This window comes from Eutrema salsugineum, unplaced genomic scaffold, assembly GCF_000478725.1.
Source record: "Eutrema salsugineum unplaced genomic scaffold, Eutsalg1_0 scaffold_6, whole genome shotgun sequence".
NCBI lineage: Eukaryota > Viridiplantae > Streptophyta > Magnoliopsida > Brassicales > Brassicaceae > Eutrema > Eutrema salsugineum.
In genome coordinates this window covers 3,898,770-3,912,682 of record NW_006256547.1, presented here as the reverse complement: position 1 = coordinate 3,912,682, position 13,913 = coordinate 3,898,770, and the positions used below count along the sequence as shown (strand labels likewise).

Below are 13,913 nucleotides of genomic sequence, written 5' to 3'. Positions count from 1 at the left end.
TGTTTGATTTAGGTTAACGATCGTTTTTCTTTTCAGCACTATTTTTTTTTTTGTAGTTGATACAATCTCTCTCGTCCATGGCTTTTGTAGTTGATAACTTGATATATTTACCAGTAAAAAAAAACAAATGAAGGCTTTACTAGGTAATTTGTGCATTTCACAATTTATGATTCAACGTATAGTTTATCAATAAGGTAAAATTTTAAGACAGATTTGTTTCAACTACTTATGAAAAGGATTTAGGAACTCATTTTAAAATATTGGTTTATTGAATGATTTGGGAAAACGCACATAGGGGGTGAATTATTCTGCCACTTTCTTTGAACATACAAATTGGCAAAAACATATATGGTCTAGAGTATAATGGTAACACCGGAGCTCTTATTTTTTTGGAAACATAGAAGATTTTCACACGTATAAGAGAGGAGAAGCTTCAGTGCCTCGACGAAGTGATTCTTCCACGAACTGATGATAACATTTTGTGTGATGACATTACCTTTGAAAAGGAGTCTTCTTCGTCGAATGTAATAACGTTGCTAATTCCGTGACAAGATATGCGAGAGTTCTGACAAATATTAGGAGAAACGATCCTCGCATTGTTGACATAAAGTCCTGACCCACCGGATTTTGTGATGGTGAACATCCTTTCAGGGAGGCTACAAGGAACAAGAGTTTTGTTTGGAAAACGAAGCATGTGGTTGATCATAAGCCACGCAGGTATCGTATGTCTTAGGATAAATGTCTGGAGATTCTCTTGACTCATGTCTGCTCGAGAAAGATCGTCGTCGCTAGGCATCAAGAAAGTGATCTCTTGGTTCCTGAAGAAGTTTGTATCGTTGAGGAGATGGAGAAGAATGACAAAACCGTAGTAAGAGTCCCTTCTCATGTCGCCAATGGCAGAGGAGAGGTCGCTGCTTTGGTTGTCATGTCTCAATATGGGCATTTGACGTGGCTCAGTGGGACGTGACTCGGTTGGACGTGGCTCGGGGGGACGTGGCTCCGTGGGATGTGGCTCGGTGGGACGTGGCTCGGTGGATGCATGAATCGTAAGAAGAAAGAAAAGCAAAGGAGCCACTATTAGGGAAAGAGATCTCATAGTACTAGCTGGTATTAGAATCATCATTCTTCATTCATGTCAATTCTATAACTTTGAGAACAAACTTATAAACGATGTGGGATACTCAGAGGTTCATGAATTTTAGGAGTTCATACTAAACCGGTATAGGCCTCGTGGTGATTAGTTGATGCATGGTTGATTCATGACTTCAACCTTTTTCATCTACTAAGTGTGACAAGAATACGTCATTCGTTTCAATTTTTTTTATAAATGATTTTATTGTAACTTTTTCACTAGTAGAGAAAACACTTCATTACTTAAACTTGATTATAATAGCTAATTTCACCAACATAAAGAATACTCCACCCGAGTAAAAAAAGGAAAAAAAGAAAAGGACAAACACAAAATTGCGTTACATGTATATCGAAAGAAATACACACATATATATACATCAACAGTCAAGTAAAGAAAACAAAAATCAGGAAGAAGAAAATTAAAAGTTGAGAGGGTTTAGTGAAGAACAAGATCATTAAAACCACGTTTAGAGGCTAAGCCTATAACACACAACATGTAAAACACTTTCCCACTCTTCACTTTTGCTTTTACTATTGCCTTTCCCTTCTCCACTTTTGTCTTAGCCTTAACCAACATTGGCTTCTGCGATTCTCCTAACCGCTCTCGCTCTTCTGCTTCCGGTTCCTCCTCGATCGTCTCTAGTCTCCCCTTAAGTAACTCATCCAAGTCTTTTCCCAACTCACATATCTTCTTACTCTGTCAAATCACAATTAATACTTTTAAAAAAAAAATTACATTTCTAGTAAAATATATGAATCAAAATCTCAGTTTTTCACTACATATATATACCTCGCAATCTCGGTGTATGTTCCTCTTGTTCGTCCTTCGATATACAATCCACCACATCTTCTTATACACCAAACTCCTCATATAACCTTCTGCTTCTTCAAAATCGTGTCTTCTTGTCACATCAGCTTCTCTAAAAGACTGCTGAAAATGTGATGGCTTTCACCAACCCTTTCATAGCTTTATAATGATACTTATTGATTCTCTCAAAGTGACCAGAAAAGTTTGTTACTTTACAGACAAGCCTTCAATCTTTAAATGTGTTGCTTCTCATTATAGCACATATTAAAAAACGAGGTGGTTGTCACAAATCATCACATTCCGTTTTGTAAAGTCTTTATGTTCTGTAAAGTGATCCTCTCCTTTATCATGCTATCTCTCTTCTACCTTTTTTTTTTCTCTCCCTTGATTGATGTTTTCTCTGTCACGCTTAATCGTCAGCAATTATATTAAATAATATGTTCTTTTATTTGGGAACTTTAGTCTATTTCGTATATTCTCATCTACTAATTCCAAACGAAATATTCATATATAATGTACGTGGAAATTTAGTTGGAGTTTCACTAGCCATTGATATATATTAACATGGCGCATCGCATGGCTTAGGGAGTCTATTGAGTGTGAACTTCTTAAATCTATATTAAAAAAAGGGATGAACATTCAGTCCAAAGATCAGTTGAATACACATTTACACACTTAGACTATTGGTTTACTAGTATGAAATTTGTATAGGAAATCAAGTGTATCAAAGCTAACTTAGAGAACGAGATGTGTAGTTTGTAGACCAAATATGAGTAATGTAAAGTTGCTTCATTATTGGGCTGTGGAGGACAGAAACATATCGATGTTTTGTTTGGTCGTGAATGTTGCTCAGCATTCAAGAAAGTAGAGAGGACTTACTCTTCCACTTGCTCTCAACTATGAAACAAAGAGATAAATTAAACCCGTTTGTCCTCTATTTCATAACCTCAAACTCCAATAACATCATATAATAACATTTGGTTTAACATCATAAATGACATTTGATTACAATTTCATCATTACTCTGTTTTCGATCTCTTTTTGTCTATACGAAGTCACAAACGTCAAAATTTGAGTTTTTTCTCTAATACAATAGGGAAGCCCCAGTGGGAAGAGAGAATGAGATTGGGATAGAAACCTTCTCTGTTCATTTTATTTGTGATCTGCGTGTAAATGCTGAAGATCCTTCTTGGCAAAACCAGTGCCTTAAGAACCAGCCTCCTTGGCCGGTTTAGTCTTAACCCTTTTGACCTACCCTCGATCTTCTTCCTCCAGTTATGTCTTATAGTTCTTGTCTTAACCTTCTCGTAATGATGACTTAGCTTCTGGTACCGGCATGATGAGCTTGACCTGTAATTACCAATAATCTGCAGCATCTTGAGCTTATTTCTTGTTGTTTGGAAGATTTTGTTTATGAAGTGTTTGAAAGTAGCTCTAAAACAAAGAAAACAGTTCAATGAGTAATGAATCAAAGGAGAAACAGTTGAGTAACAACACAAAGAACTATCTGACGATGATTGATGAGTAAAGGGGCTCCTTTAAAAGATAAGAGAGTGAGGGAAAGATTCTGAAAGCACATGGTTTTATTCTTCTTTTGTATTTGTTAAAAACCACAAATCCCCAAATCCTCTGATTTGTGCAGTTCTTGTTTAACCACATAAGCCAGAGAGAGACTGCAACTGCCATGTATTTGACCTATGTGGCTATGGTTGTCATAAAAAAAGAGAAAAAAATAAAGAAATGATGTTATATATAGTTTATAAGAAATTTGAGAGCCATGTGCAATGATTGAATAAGAGCCAAGAGGTTTTATATATCTAAATAAGAGATTAAAGAGAAGCCACTACCTAAGCCAGCGGCGTAATCATTTGGCAACATGAGTAGAAGAGAGGATAATGAGAAAGACAAAAGTCCCAGATGTTAATTTTTGTATTTTGGTTAAAGAAAATGTTGTTAAAATTAAATCCAACAATAATACAAAAATATATTGTTGGATTGGATTATAAATTAGTTCAATGTTATGCTTTTGTCTATTTTTCTTTTATAACCAATTTTTGACTAAAAAAAGTTTCTATTTTATGCTCAAAACCCGATTCTAAACATTTTGCTAAATTCACAAGTTACATAAAGAAAAAAAAAGAAAACTTAGGATGATTGGATTAAAAGGGAAAGAACAAATGTAGTTGGTCATACAACAAACGCAACATACAACAGTTGGTCATGAGATGCTTAAGAATTTTTTTGACCCAATAGTGTCCTTCTTTTGATTTGCATTGAGGCCCAGTGAAGGCCCATTAAAAACGAAACCGTACAAAATAACAAGAGGAAAATGCATCTTTGACTTGTAGACGAATAGACACGAGAAAAGAGGAACGGACCACTCTCTCTGACTGAGGAATGGACCACGACCCTCGCATCTTAAGTCGTAACTGTGATCGAAGCTATGATCACGTTTCTTGTATGACTCTCTCCGTTACACACATAAACCCAATTTTGACTTTCCACTACCAAAATCAAATGAAGATTACAAGTGAAACTGAATCCAAAATTTTATTGATCTGATCAATAAGACCACAACGGAGAATTATAGTGTGATTAATATGAGCATAACAAGATAATCAAAGACGGAACCAAACACTGAAGATAAAGCTATAAAACCTCTAGAAACAGTAACAAGGTTCATCGTGGAAGTGAAAAAGGCGGAAAAAACGTCTCCGGCGGTAGAAAAACGCCGATCTGAGACGGGACCAGACAACGCGTTTTAACCTCCGAGCTGATCTCAGTCTCGTCCACACAACTCTCTTCGCTCTCCTCACAGAACTGGTAACCTTCTCAGTGAAGCTCTGTTTTCTGGAGAACTGGTAGCTCCTGAGAAACATCTGTCTCTTCTCCAAATACTCTCCATACGCTCCGTAACCATAGTTTCCTTGCCAGCACCAGTCGCCGCCACTGCTGCCTCTGAAGACGAGCTTCTCACTCATCGGAATCTGAAGAAAAATAGCTCCTTTTTTAGGAATTTCTTGATTTCCGAGGTTGGAAAAAAGAACACGTCAAGTGAAGGGTTAAGGGTCGATTGAGATCTCTAAACGCACGCTCTCTCGCCGCCGCTAACGCAGTCGCGTAATAGCGAATGACTTGATTAGAAGCGCGTGTTGATGTTTCTACTTTTCCTTTTCTTCTCTGTCTCGCTTTTATAGTGTTTATTAGCTTTATGTTTACACACTGTGTTCTTATTGGCGCAAGCCTATGTGCTCTTTCTCTCTCGCTCGCTCATCTGATAGTCTTGTCCTCGTTAATCCATCCAAAAGTCTGGTGAGACTTTATTTTAGCCTTTTCCCGATGAGCAACAACATTCCATTAACAGAAAAGTAAAAGTAAATGCAGTGAATGAAAGCCATTTGTTTCGAAAATGTAAATGAAATCTATTCTTTTTTATATTTAATTGAATTAGAAGACATTTTCGAGATGCAGAGAACGTGAAATACGTATCATCCAAGACAATGCCTTATTTACTACTTATTTTGTTTTTCGTTTTGTGGTCACACAAGTAATATGAGAGAGCTAAATAGTTTATGTTTGGTGGACCAAAAGTAGTCAGTTGTGGTTAGGTATGTGAAGATGTGACATAGGGCATTAAAGAGGGATAAGCCAACTCCTATGCATTTACATTGCTTGCTCTAGTCAAAACCTACCCTATCAGCCTAAGTACACGACCTGTAATAAGAATTGTCTAACAACTCTACTATTTCCACGGTAAAAGCAAGTGTTACTGTTAGGCAGTAGGCACACAAGTTCGCCATCTCAGCCTTAGCCTTGGCTAGTATCTCCAAAGTTAAAATTCTACATCACAATATTACTTACTAGCCATACAATTATCTTACAACTCTACTATCTCCACGGGAAAAGCAATATAGTGTTACTGTTAAGCCTTAGGCGTAGCCTTTTAAGAGTTTCAAACTTCAGAAACTGATGCCAAGAAGAACACAGAATATGTAATTTTTAAAAGACTCTGCATACTCAACCTAGTTACATGTATATGAAGAATAATTTCGCTGCCAAACAATTCCCAAGCTTCAGAAGCATCAATGAGAGGTTCCATATCCTATTGTATCTACAAAGCAGGCAAGAACAAGAAACATGCAATCTACAAGAGTTGAAGGCAAATGGGTTTAGAAGCTTTTTTCATTTATCCTCAAGACTCCCTACTAACATCTTCAAACTACGAACACACCTGTAGAAGATTCATCTGAATCCAACTATAAGGAGCACATTTTGTACTTGTAAATGGTGCTTTCTTCTACATCTTTATTCTGCTCCTATCTAGGTCCACTTTCATTTGCTGAGGGAACATTGCTGGGGAAACTAGATAAATCAATGTCAATGAGCGACATATCATACATTGTATCAAGAGAATCCGAGGCATCCACAAGCAAGGAAGATTTAGCAGCATCAGAGCGCACAGGATCAGAAGTTACGCTGGAGCTTTTCGGTGAGCTTGTCCCTGAAGATAGACTACTTGAGACCGAGACACCATCTATCTTGTTTGCATACACGGGTTTGTTCTTTCTCATTGCATCCATCTCTTGGCCAGTTGGCACAAAAGTTCTCGACCGGTACTTCTTTGCCCCCTCGTCACCACCATCGTTATGATTATAGAGCACATAATCATGGTAAGTAGGAGCAAACTGTAACAACCAATCATCAGGAAACCAAAATGACAATGCTATTATTTAAAACATACAGATGGTTTAAAACGAAATCAGTTACCTGGTGAACAGTGTCATGGTAGAAGTCATTTAGTTTGACAGCATGTGATAGGCTCCCTGAGAAACTGCCAGATCCACCAACATTGGCACCGGCATACTCCTTGTATGGAAAAGCATAGAAATGGCATGCTGCAGCGATAAGCATCTCGACACATATTATAAAATTTTGAAAATGAGCCGCTTGCTCTGCGCCCTTTATGAATCCAGATTTTGCAGCAAGAAATACTAGAACACCCTGTATAAAGAAAGAAAGCCATTCAACAAAATTAGAAGAAAGCAACTATTTGTGGAAGATAGCAAGAGGCAAGAGTTGATGTCAAATACTCTTAAGTTAAAACGCAAATTTACCTGCCAATAGGTTAGAAAGACCACAGACTTGATGATCACAAACTTTGGGACTGGATTGAAAGGCTGAAGCAGATCTCTGCATGCCATATAAAATAGCACAAGTGCGTACAAGGCCACTGTGTAGGATATGGTGTAGATGATAGTAAGATAGAGATATGCTTGATCAGGGTTAAAATTCCCATCCTTGTACTTTCCTTTCGCATAAAGAACAAGTGTGACAGCAACTAGGATAGGCTTTAGAATTACAAATTGCAGACAACCTTGCTTGCATCGCCGAATAAAACGCCTGCAAAGAAAAAACCATGCGAATGGATGTCAGCTAAGACTATGTAAATGCTGCCTTTGATGATAGGTACAAAGAACTTCGTTTCGTTCCATAAACTTACCCGTCCAATGTTAATGGTGGAAAGCAGCATGTCATGAGAGACCAAGATGGCGCTAGAGAGCGGCCGCTTAAACTTAGCACTACAGCTCCTGGGCCTCCAACCCAAGCCAAACACAGTGATAAGAAGTTGTAAATGACCCATGCTTCATAACTGATACAACCAGAAAATGTCATCACTAGAGTCTCAAAATGCCACTGAATTTAAACGGGAACAGAAGACTTTTAAGGGCCAGCACAGTTAGAAAACTCACACTTCTCGTATGGAATCAAAATATATCGAGCTTCTGGGTAGCACAAGAGACAAGAATGACATGAAGGCATAAACCTGACAAGGTAGAAGAAAACATCAAGGACGTGTTAGGGATGGAGACAGCATCCAACATGGTTATGGACTAGAAAGTTGAGGTTAGAGATGAGAATACTGACTGGGACCATGAAGATGATGCGTACGATATATCTCTGATAAGTTGGCTCCGTGTAATTCAGGAGATGCCTGTAGATATGAAATATTGCCAAAGCAATGGCTCCAGCAGTACATAGAAATGCCACGATATTGAGATAAAATGGTATCAAATCCGCCATTCTGCAAACAAACAAAAATAAAGAATTGACATTTCTCCATGAATAAACTCCTCAAACTATAAAATCAAGCAAAAAAGAGATTTTTGGGTACAAACCTCTACAAGAGCTAAGACGGATCTGGAAAAAACTTCAAATTGCTCCGAGAGGTATCAAGAAGGTGTTGAAATTGAAAGATCACAGCGAGATCGGAGCAGAACAGGAACCCAATTTCGCGTCGCGAGTTAAGGATTCAGCAAGTAGGAGTCGAGGATCGATGCGTGTTCTCTTATGTTGATCAAATGACGCAAACCCAGAATTGAGACACGATCCGCAATCGGGAAGAGCGTACCTTGAATTGAAGGACGAGAGAGAACAATGTAACCGTAGTAACGAAGCGAAAACAGAAGGAAGGAACAGAGAGAAAAAACTTTAATGGATTTTGTGAAGAGGGTTTTGATAAGCCTTCCTCGTTGTTCTTCCCTTCCTAAGAAAGGAGAAAACTTTAATGGAGATGGGTTTCACACAACAAAGCAAGTCGAAAAGAAAGAAAAAGAATGAAGAAACTAAAAGGAATCTTTAATTATAGAGAAAAAGAATGAAGAAACTAAAAGGAATCTTTAATTATAGGTCTCAAGATTTTTAGATCAGCAAGGAGTTGGAATCCGTTCAACGTCCATCCAATCCAGCCTGTGAACTTCAAACCCTAAATTATTTCCCTTTCCTAACTTTATTTTCTATTTATTTTTGGAATAATCTATGTTCCTTAAGATACACGAGTCTAACCCAATCCAATGATTTCAATATAATGGTTCATAATTATTAATTTACAATTATAAACTTCATCATAATTTGTCGGCAATGGAAAAAAAAAAAACTACGGTAACGTTTGCGGTCGTCAACTGCATTGATAGATAAACAAAAAACGTATATTTTCTTATTCAAATATGCTTTATTTTGCTCGATGTTGGATTAATGAGTAGTATTTGTTAAATTCTTATAACAAATGATAAGAAGCCATTAAAGTATAGTCGTAGAATTAATAGGGTGATTTTTGTGACAGAAGTTTTTGATGTGGTGAAGGCGGCAAATAGGCCACTCAAGGCAAAGAAGTGGCCAACTTTCTATCATGAGATTAAGAAATAAGTATTTTGAAGGAGATTTTTATTTATTTTTGGGTTGAAAATTGGTAGCGGAAGTGAGGGCAACAAATAAAAATGCTATATCTCATTGCTCAAATTGTATCCAAAGATGAGAGAATTTTGGCTTTGATGATCTCTTTGTAAATGAAAGAGTTGTTACCTCTGTGAAATGGCCTTCATTGCTTTTAATAGTTTGTCTAACAGTGTTAAAGTTGGCACCTTTAGAACCTCTAATTCGCTGGAAAAAATAGTGGACCTAAATTAACACAAAAGATCGGCCCAACAACGGCCCATTAAATGTTGATATTTTAGACCACTTGGAGGAAGGAGAAAATAAATAAGATAGGGCGGAGCAGAGAAGCAAAAGAAAGGCGTGGAAGGTTGCAAAGCCTTTAAAAAAACACTCACTCTCTCTTTCACCTTATCCTTCCTTGTTCCTTGTTCCTTGTTCCTTGTTCCTCCTTCCTTCTTCCTCTCCAATGGCGTCGACGGTAGGAGTTCCTTCTCTTTACCAGGTTCCTCACCTCGAAATCTCTAAACCCAATTCCAAGAAGAGGTCTGGTTGCTTAGCTCTCTCTCTAGATAAGCCTTTCTTCTCTCCCATCTCTCTTCGTAGAACTCGTCTTATCCACTCCTCTTCCTCTTCCACTTCCTCTTCTCTTCTTATCCCCTCCGCCGTCGCCACCCCCAATTCCGTTCTCAGCGAGGAAGCTTTCAAGAGCCTTGGTCTCTCCGACCACGACGAATTCGACCTCGACGGCAACGACTCCTCCGACGATGCCGAAGAGCTCGCTATCTCAAAACTCGGTTTGCCTCAGCGTCTCGGTGAGTCTCTCGAGAAGCGTGGTATCACTCACCTCTTCCCCATTCAGGTTCCTCTCTTTTCTCTCTCGATAAATCTTTTCTTTTTCGACTTAGGTTTCCAAAGTTTTATCATTTTCCAATTTCAAATTACAAAAATGGCTCCTTTGCGGATAATCTGAAAACTGTTGAAGACTTTTCTTTGTTTGCCTTATCTGCTCTAGAAAGCTTAAGACCACATACGTTGAGTCTCGATTGACATATATATTTTTTTTATTTGGGTAATTGAAGAGGGCTGTGCTGGTTCCTGCACTACAAGGACGAGACATCATTGCTCGTGCAAAGACAGGAACTGGGAAGACTTTAGCTTTCGGTATCCCTATCATCAAACGACTCACTGAACAATCTGGAGATTACTCTGCTTTCAGGTCTTTCATTTAACTTTACATACCCTTTGTTTACATTAACCTTTCCATTGGATTTTCTAAACGTTTCGTTTCCTCTGATTGAGCAGGAGGCCTGGTCGTCTTCCTAAATTTCTTGTCCTTGCGCCAACCCGAGAACTGGCTAAGCAAGTGGAGAAGGAGATTAAGGAGTCTGCACCTTATTTGAGCACTGTCTGTGTATATGGTGGTGTTTCCTATACCATTCAGCAGAGTGCTCTGACTCGTGGTGTTGATGTTGTTGTTGGAACCCCTGGAAGGATCATCGACTTGATCGAAGGAAGGAGCCTCAAGTTGGGTGAAGTTGAGTATTTGGTACTTGATGAAGCTGATCAGATGCTTGCCGTTGGGTTTGAGGAGGCCGTGGAATCGATTCTTGAGAATCTCCCACAGAAGCGTCAAAGTATGCTTTTCTCAGCAACTATGCCTACTTGGGTCAAGAAGTTGGCGAGAAAGTACCTTGACAATCCCTTGAACATCGATTTGGTAAAAGCTTTTCTTTGCTTGACATTTTGTTCCTTCTCATTGTTTCCGTTCGAGTCAGATGCTTAATGCTAGTTTCTTGTTTGTTTTAATGGATTGGTAGGTTGGAGACCAAGATGAGAAGCTTGCAGAAGGGATCAAACTTTATGCTATCTCAGCATCATCGACATCCAAACGCACTATTCTGAGCGACCTTATAACAGTATGGCTCAGCTTATAGTTTGCTGTTTCCTAAACATGGTTGATGATTGATTGGTGTCTTTAGCTCTGAATTGATTATTTCTCTTTTCAAAACTTGAAGGTGTATGCGAAGGGTGGCAAGACCATTGTTTTTACACAAACAAAAAGAGATGCAGACGAGGTCTCTCTAGCATTGTCAAACAGCATAGCTTCCGAAGCACTTCATGGAGATATATCCCAACATCAAAGAGAGAGAACACTCAATAGTTTCCGCCAAGGGAAGTTCACAGTGCTAGTTGCCACTGATGTTGCATCTCGTGGACTTGACATTCCCAACGTTGATCTTGTAAGTTTTTTAAAGTTTCAGTACATAGCTTATCCTCTTTCATGGCATGTTTGTCTGTTTGTTCTGACATTTTCTTCTACAGGTTATCCACTATGAACTTCCTAATGACCCAGAGACTTTTGTGCACCGTTCTGGTCGTACTGGGCGTGCAGGAAAAGAAGGCTCTGCCATTCTCATGCACGCCAGCAGCCAAAAGAGAACAGTGAGGTCTCTGGAGCGAGACGTTGGCTGCAGATTTGAGTTTATTAGCCCACCAACGGTTGCAGACTTGTTGGAAGCGTCAGCAGACCATGTGGTGGCCACTCTAAACGGTGTACACCCTGAGTCTATAAAGTTTTTCTCAGCAACTGCTCAAAAACTATTTGAGGAAAAGGGAACAGATGCTTTAGCTGCAGCTCTAGCTCACCTGAGCGGTTTCTCTCAGCCACCTTCATCAAGATCTCTCCTCAGTCATGAGAAGGTTTAATTCTCAATCATGCTTTCAGATTCAGGAAAACCAATGAGAGATTCTTGAGAGTCCTTTATATATATTTAGCAATCCGTCAATTATTAACTGAAGTTAAATTTTTGGGCTGCAGGGATGGGTGACTTTACAATTAATACGAGATCCAACGAACTCTAGAGGCTTCTTGTCTGCGAGGTCTGTCACTGGTTTTCTTTCCGATGTTTACCGCCCAGCTGCAGATGAAGTTGGAAAAATCTTCTTGATCGCAGATGACAGGGTCAGTATCATTGTTATATTAGCAGTATCTTAAAAGTATCTTCTTTTGAAAACCTCTGATTCTGCGACATTATCAGGTGCAAGGAGCTGTTTTTGATCTACCAGAGGACATAGCGAAAAATCTGCTAGAGAAAGAAGTGCCAGAAGGAAACAGTTTATCCATGATAACAAAGGTACTGATCCTGCTAGACTTCACTCTTTAGATACAACAAACCATATTCATAATAAGACCCTTTTTTGACTAACTACACTTGAAATTTGTGGGCTTTGATTGTAGTTGCCTCCGCTGCAAGATGATGGACCGTCTACTGATAACTATGGACGGTTCTCTAGCAGAGACAGGATGCCTAGAGGAGGTTCTAGAGGGTCAAGATCTGGCGGTAGAGGAGGATCATCACGAGGACGTGATAATTGGGGAGGTGATGATGACAGAAGAAGTAGAAGCAGCGGTGGCGGAGGAAGCAGCTGGTCTCGTGGTGGTGGTTCCAGAGGAAGTTCTGATGATTGGTTGATTGGCGGTGGTAGTGACAGAAGATCATCAAGCTTCAGAGCTCCTTCCCGAGAGAGGTGAGTTTTATGAGCTTCAGTCAAATATTCAAATCTAGTTTAAAATCTGCGCACTTGCCCCATTCAACTGATTGAGATGATATCTGTAAACAGGAGTTTTGGAGGTGCATGCTTCAATTGTGGAAGTTCAGGGCACAGGGCAGCAGATTGTCCTGAGAAGAGAGGGTTTTAAAGTATTCTTAGTTAGTGGTTTCTCCTCTTGAGGGAGAGAGATCCTTGTCCTTTTTGGTGTTCTTAATGCGAATTCTTTTCGTGCTTCCTTCAACCATTTGTTTCAGACGGTAGAGAGTGCAAGCATGGAGGATGTATGTCTTCAAACAAGGTTTAACTACAAAGCATAGTGCAGAAAAAGAGAGAGAGGCAACAAAAAGGAGAAGGTTTTCCTCAATTGGCATTTTCAGAGATTGCGTGAGAAACACGGGAAAGCTGATGGATCTTTTTACTTTAGGTTGTTATAATGATCAGATTCCATGTTTCTGAGTTTTGTATGATTTAAGTGGTTAGTCAGTCTATCTACAATACCTTCTTTTGTTTTTGGACGTTTCTATTATTAAATGTGAATCGTGATCACATGTGTTTTGACAGAAGGAGCTCTACCTTTATAATAGAATCGTTTCTCTCTTTATAATATCGATTTTTTTATTCCCTCAGTAATATAACATATATAGAAGACATCCTTGAGCATATTGATCGAAATAGATAAGGATCTTCTTCGAAGAATACGAATGACACAGATCACAAAAATAAGAAATAAGATCAAACGGTGGAGGGAGATGACGAAGATGGTGTTGGTCTAGGAGGTCGTTGTGGGAGACCACACTTGGTCAAACAATCTTGGTAACAAGGTTTGTTTTGTTTGCCACAACTTACGGAACAGTCTCTAAAACAATCGAATCTTCGATCTTGCGTTCCCTTGCTCTCTCCAACGCTCGTTCCATTGCATGCTTGTAATACACATCCCATCATTATCAATGCCATCATCATATACACTTTTCCCGCCATTTTTCTCTTTTGCTACAAAACAAAATTTACAAGACTTTGTGTTTTGTGTTTGTTTGATAGATATGAGATTTGTTATCTAGTGATGATAGAGAGGAAGGCGTTTATATATTGAGTTTTTTTGCCTCTATATATAGTACATTTTGTTGTTCTCTGTGTATTTTCTTTTTTTGTTGTTGCTATTTTAGTTTTGTTTGACTCGGATAGAGAGTTTTGTTATTTTCTGTTTGGATTG

The 13,913-nt window shown here is 38.8% G+C and overlaps 6 protein-coding genes across 6 annotated transcripts; 1 reads left to right on the top strand and 5 right to left on the bottom strand.

The window, feature by feature from the left end:
* Nucleotides 1-1,447: 1,447 nt before the first annotated feature.
* Nucleotides 1,448-2,077, bottom strand: LOC18011906. The gene is made up of 2 exons (XM_024151878.1): nt 1,922-2,077; nt 1,448-1,828 (listed from the first exon to the last, which is right to left on the bottom strand). Exons 1-2 carry the CDS (start codon nt 2,000-2,002, stop codon nt 1,568-1,570), a joined length of 342 nt encoding a protein of 113 aa, XP_024007646.1. The 5' UTR covers nt 2,003-2,077; the 3' UTR covers nt 1,448-1,567.
* An 843-nt stretch (nt 2,078-2,920) lies between these two features.
* On the bottom strand, nt 2,921-3,470 carry LOC18011905. The gene has a single exon (XM_006394826.2). The coding sequence runs from the start codon at nt 3,313-3,315 to the stop codon at nt 3,004-3,006; it is 312 nt and encodes a 103-aa protein (XP_006394888.1). The 5' UTR covers nt 3,316-3,470; the 3' UTR covers nt 2,921-3,003.
* Nucleotides 3,471-4,413: 943 nt separating this feature from the next.
* LOC18012805 lies at nt 4,414-5,227 on the bottom strand. Its single transcript, XM_006394825.2, has one exon. It carries the CDS (start codon nt 4,918-4,920, stop codon nt 4,600-4,602), a length of 321 nt encoding a protein of 106 aa, XP_006394887.1. The 5' UTR covers nt 4,921-5,227; the 3' UTR covers nt 4,414-4,599.
* Nucleotides 5,228-6,105: 878 nt separating this feature from the next.
* On the bottom strand, nt 6,106-8,710 carry LOC18012117 (transmembrane protein 184A). Its single transcript, XM_006394824.2, has 7 exons — nt 8,116-8,710; nt 7,865-8,021; nt 7,690-7,763; nt 7,440-7,589; nt 7,054-7,339; nt 6,707-6,940; nt 6,106-6,624 (listed from the first exon to the last, which is right to left on the bottom strand). Exons 2-7 carry the CDS (start codon nt 8,018-8,020, stop codon nt 6,256-6,258), a joined length of 1,269 nt encoding a protein of 422 aa, XP_006394886.1. The 5' UTR covers nt 8,021; nt 8,116-8,710; the 3' UTR covers nt 6,106-6,255.
* A 781-nt stretch (nt 8,711-9,491) lies between these two features.
* On the top strand, nt 9,492-13,309 carry LOC18012116 (DEAD-box ATP-dependent RNA helicase 3, chloroplastic). The gene is made up of 10 exons (XM_006394822.2): nt 9,492-10,010; nt 10,231-10,367; nt 10,454-10,868; nt 10,969-11,067; nt 11,167-11,391; nt 11,474-11,851; nt 11,970-12,113; nt 12,190-12,285; nt 12,390-12,679; nt 12,773-13,309. The coding sequence occupies exons 1-10, from the start codon at nt 9,618-9,620 to the stop codon at nt 12,849-12,851; spliced, it is 2,256 nt and encodes a 751-aa protein (XP_006394884.1). The 5' UTR covers nt 9,492-9,617; the 3' UTR covers nt 12,852-13,309.
* A 13-nt stretch (nt 13,310-13,322) lies between these two features.
* Nucleotides 13,323-13,705, bottom strand: LOC18013488. The gene has a single exon (XM_006394821.2). The coding sequence runs from the start codon at nt 13,679-13,681 to the stop codon at nt 13,436-13,438; it is 246 nt and encodes an 81-aa protein (XP_006394883.1). The 5' UTR covers nt 13,682-13,705; the 3' UTR covers nt 13,323-13,435.
* Between the last annotated feature and the right edge of the window lie 208 nt (nt 13,706-13,913).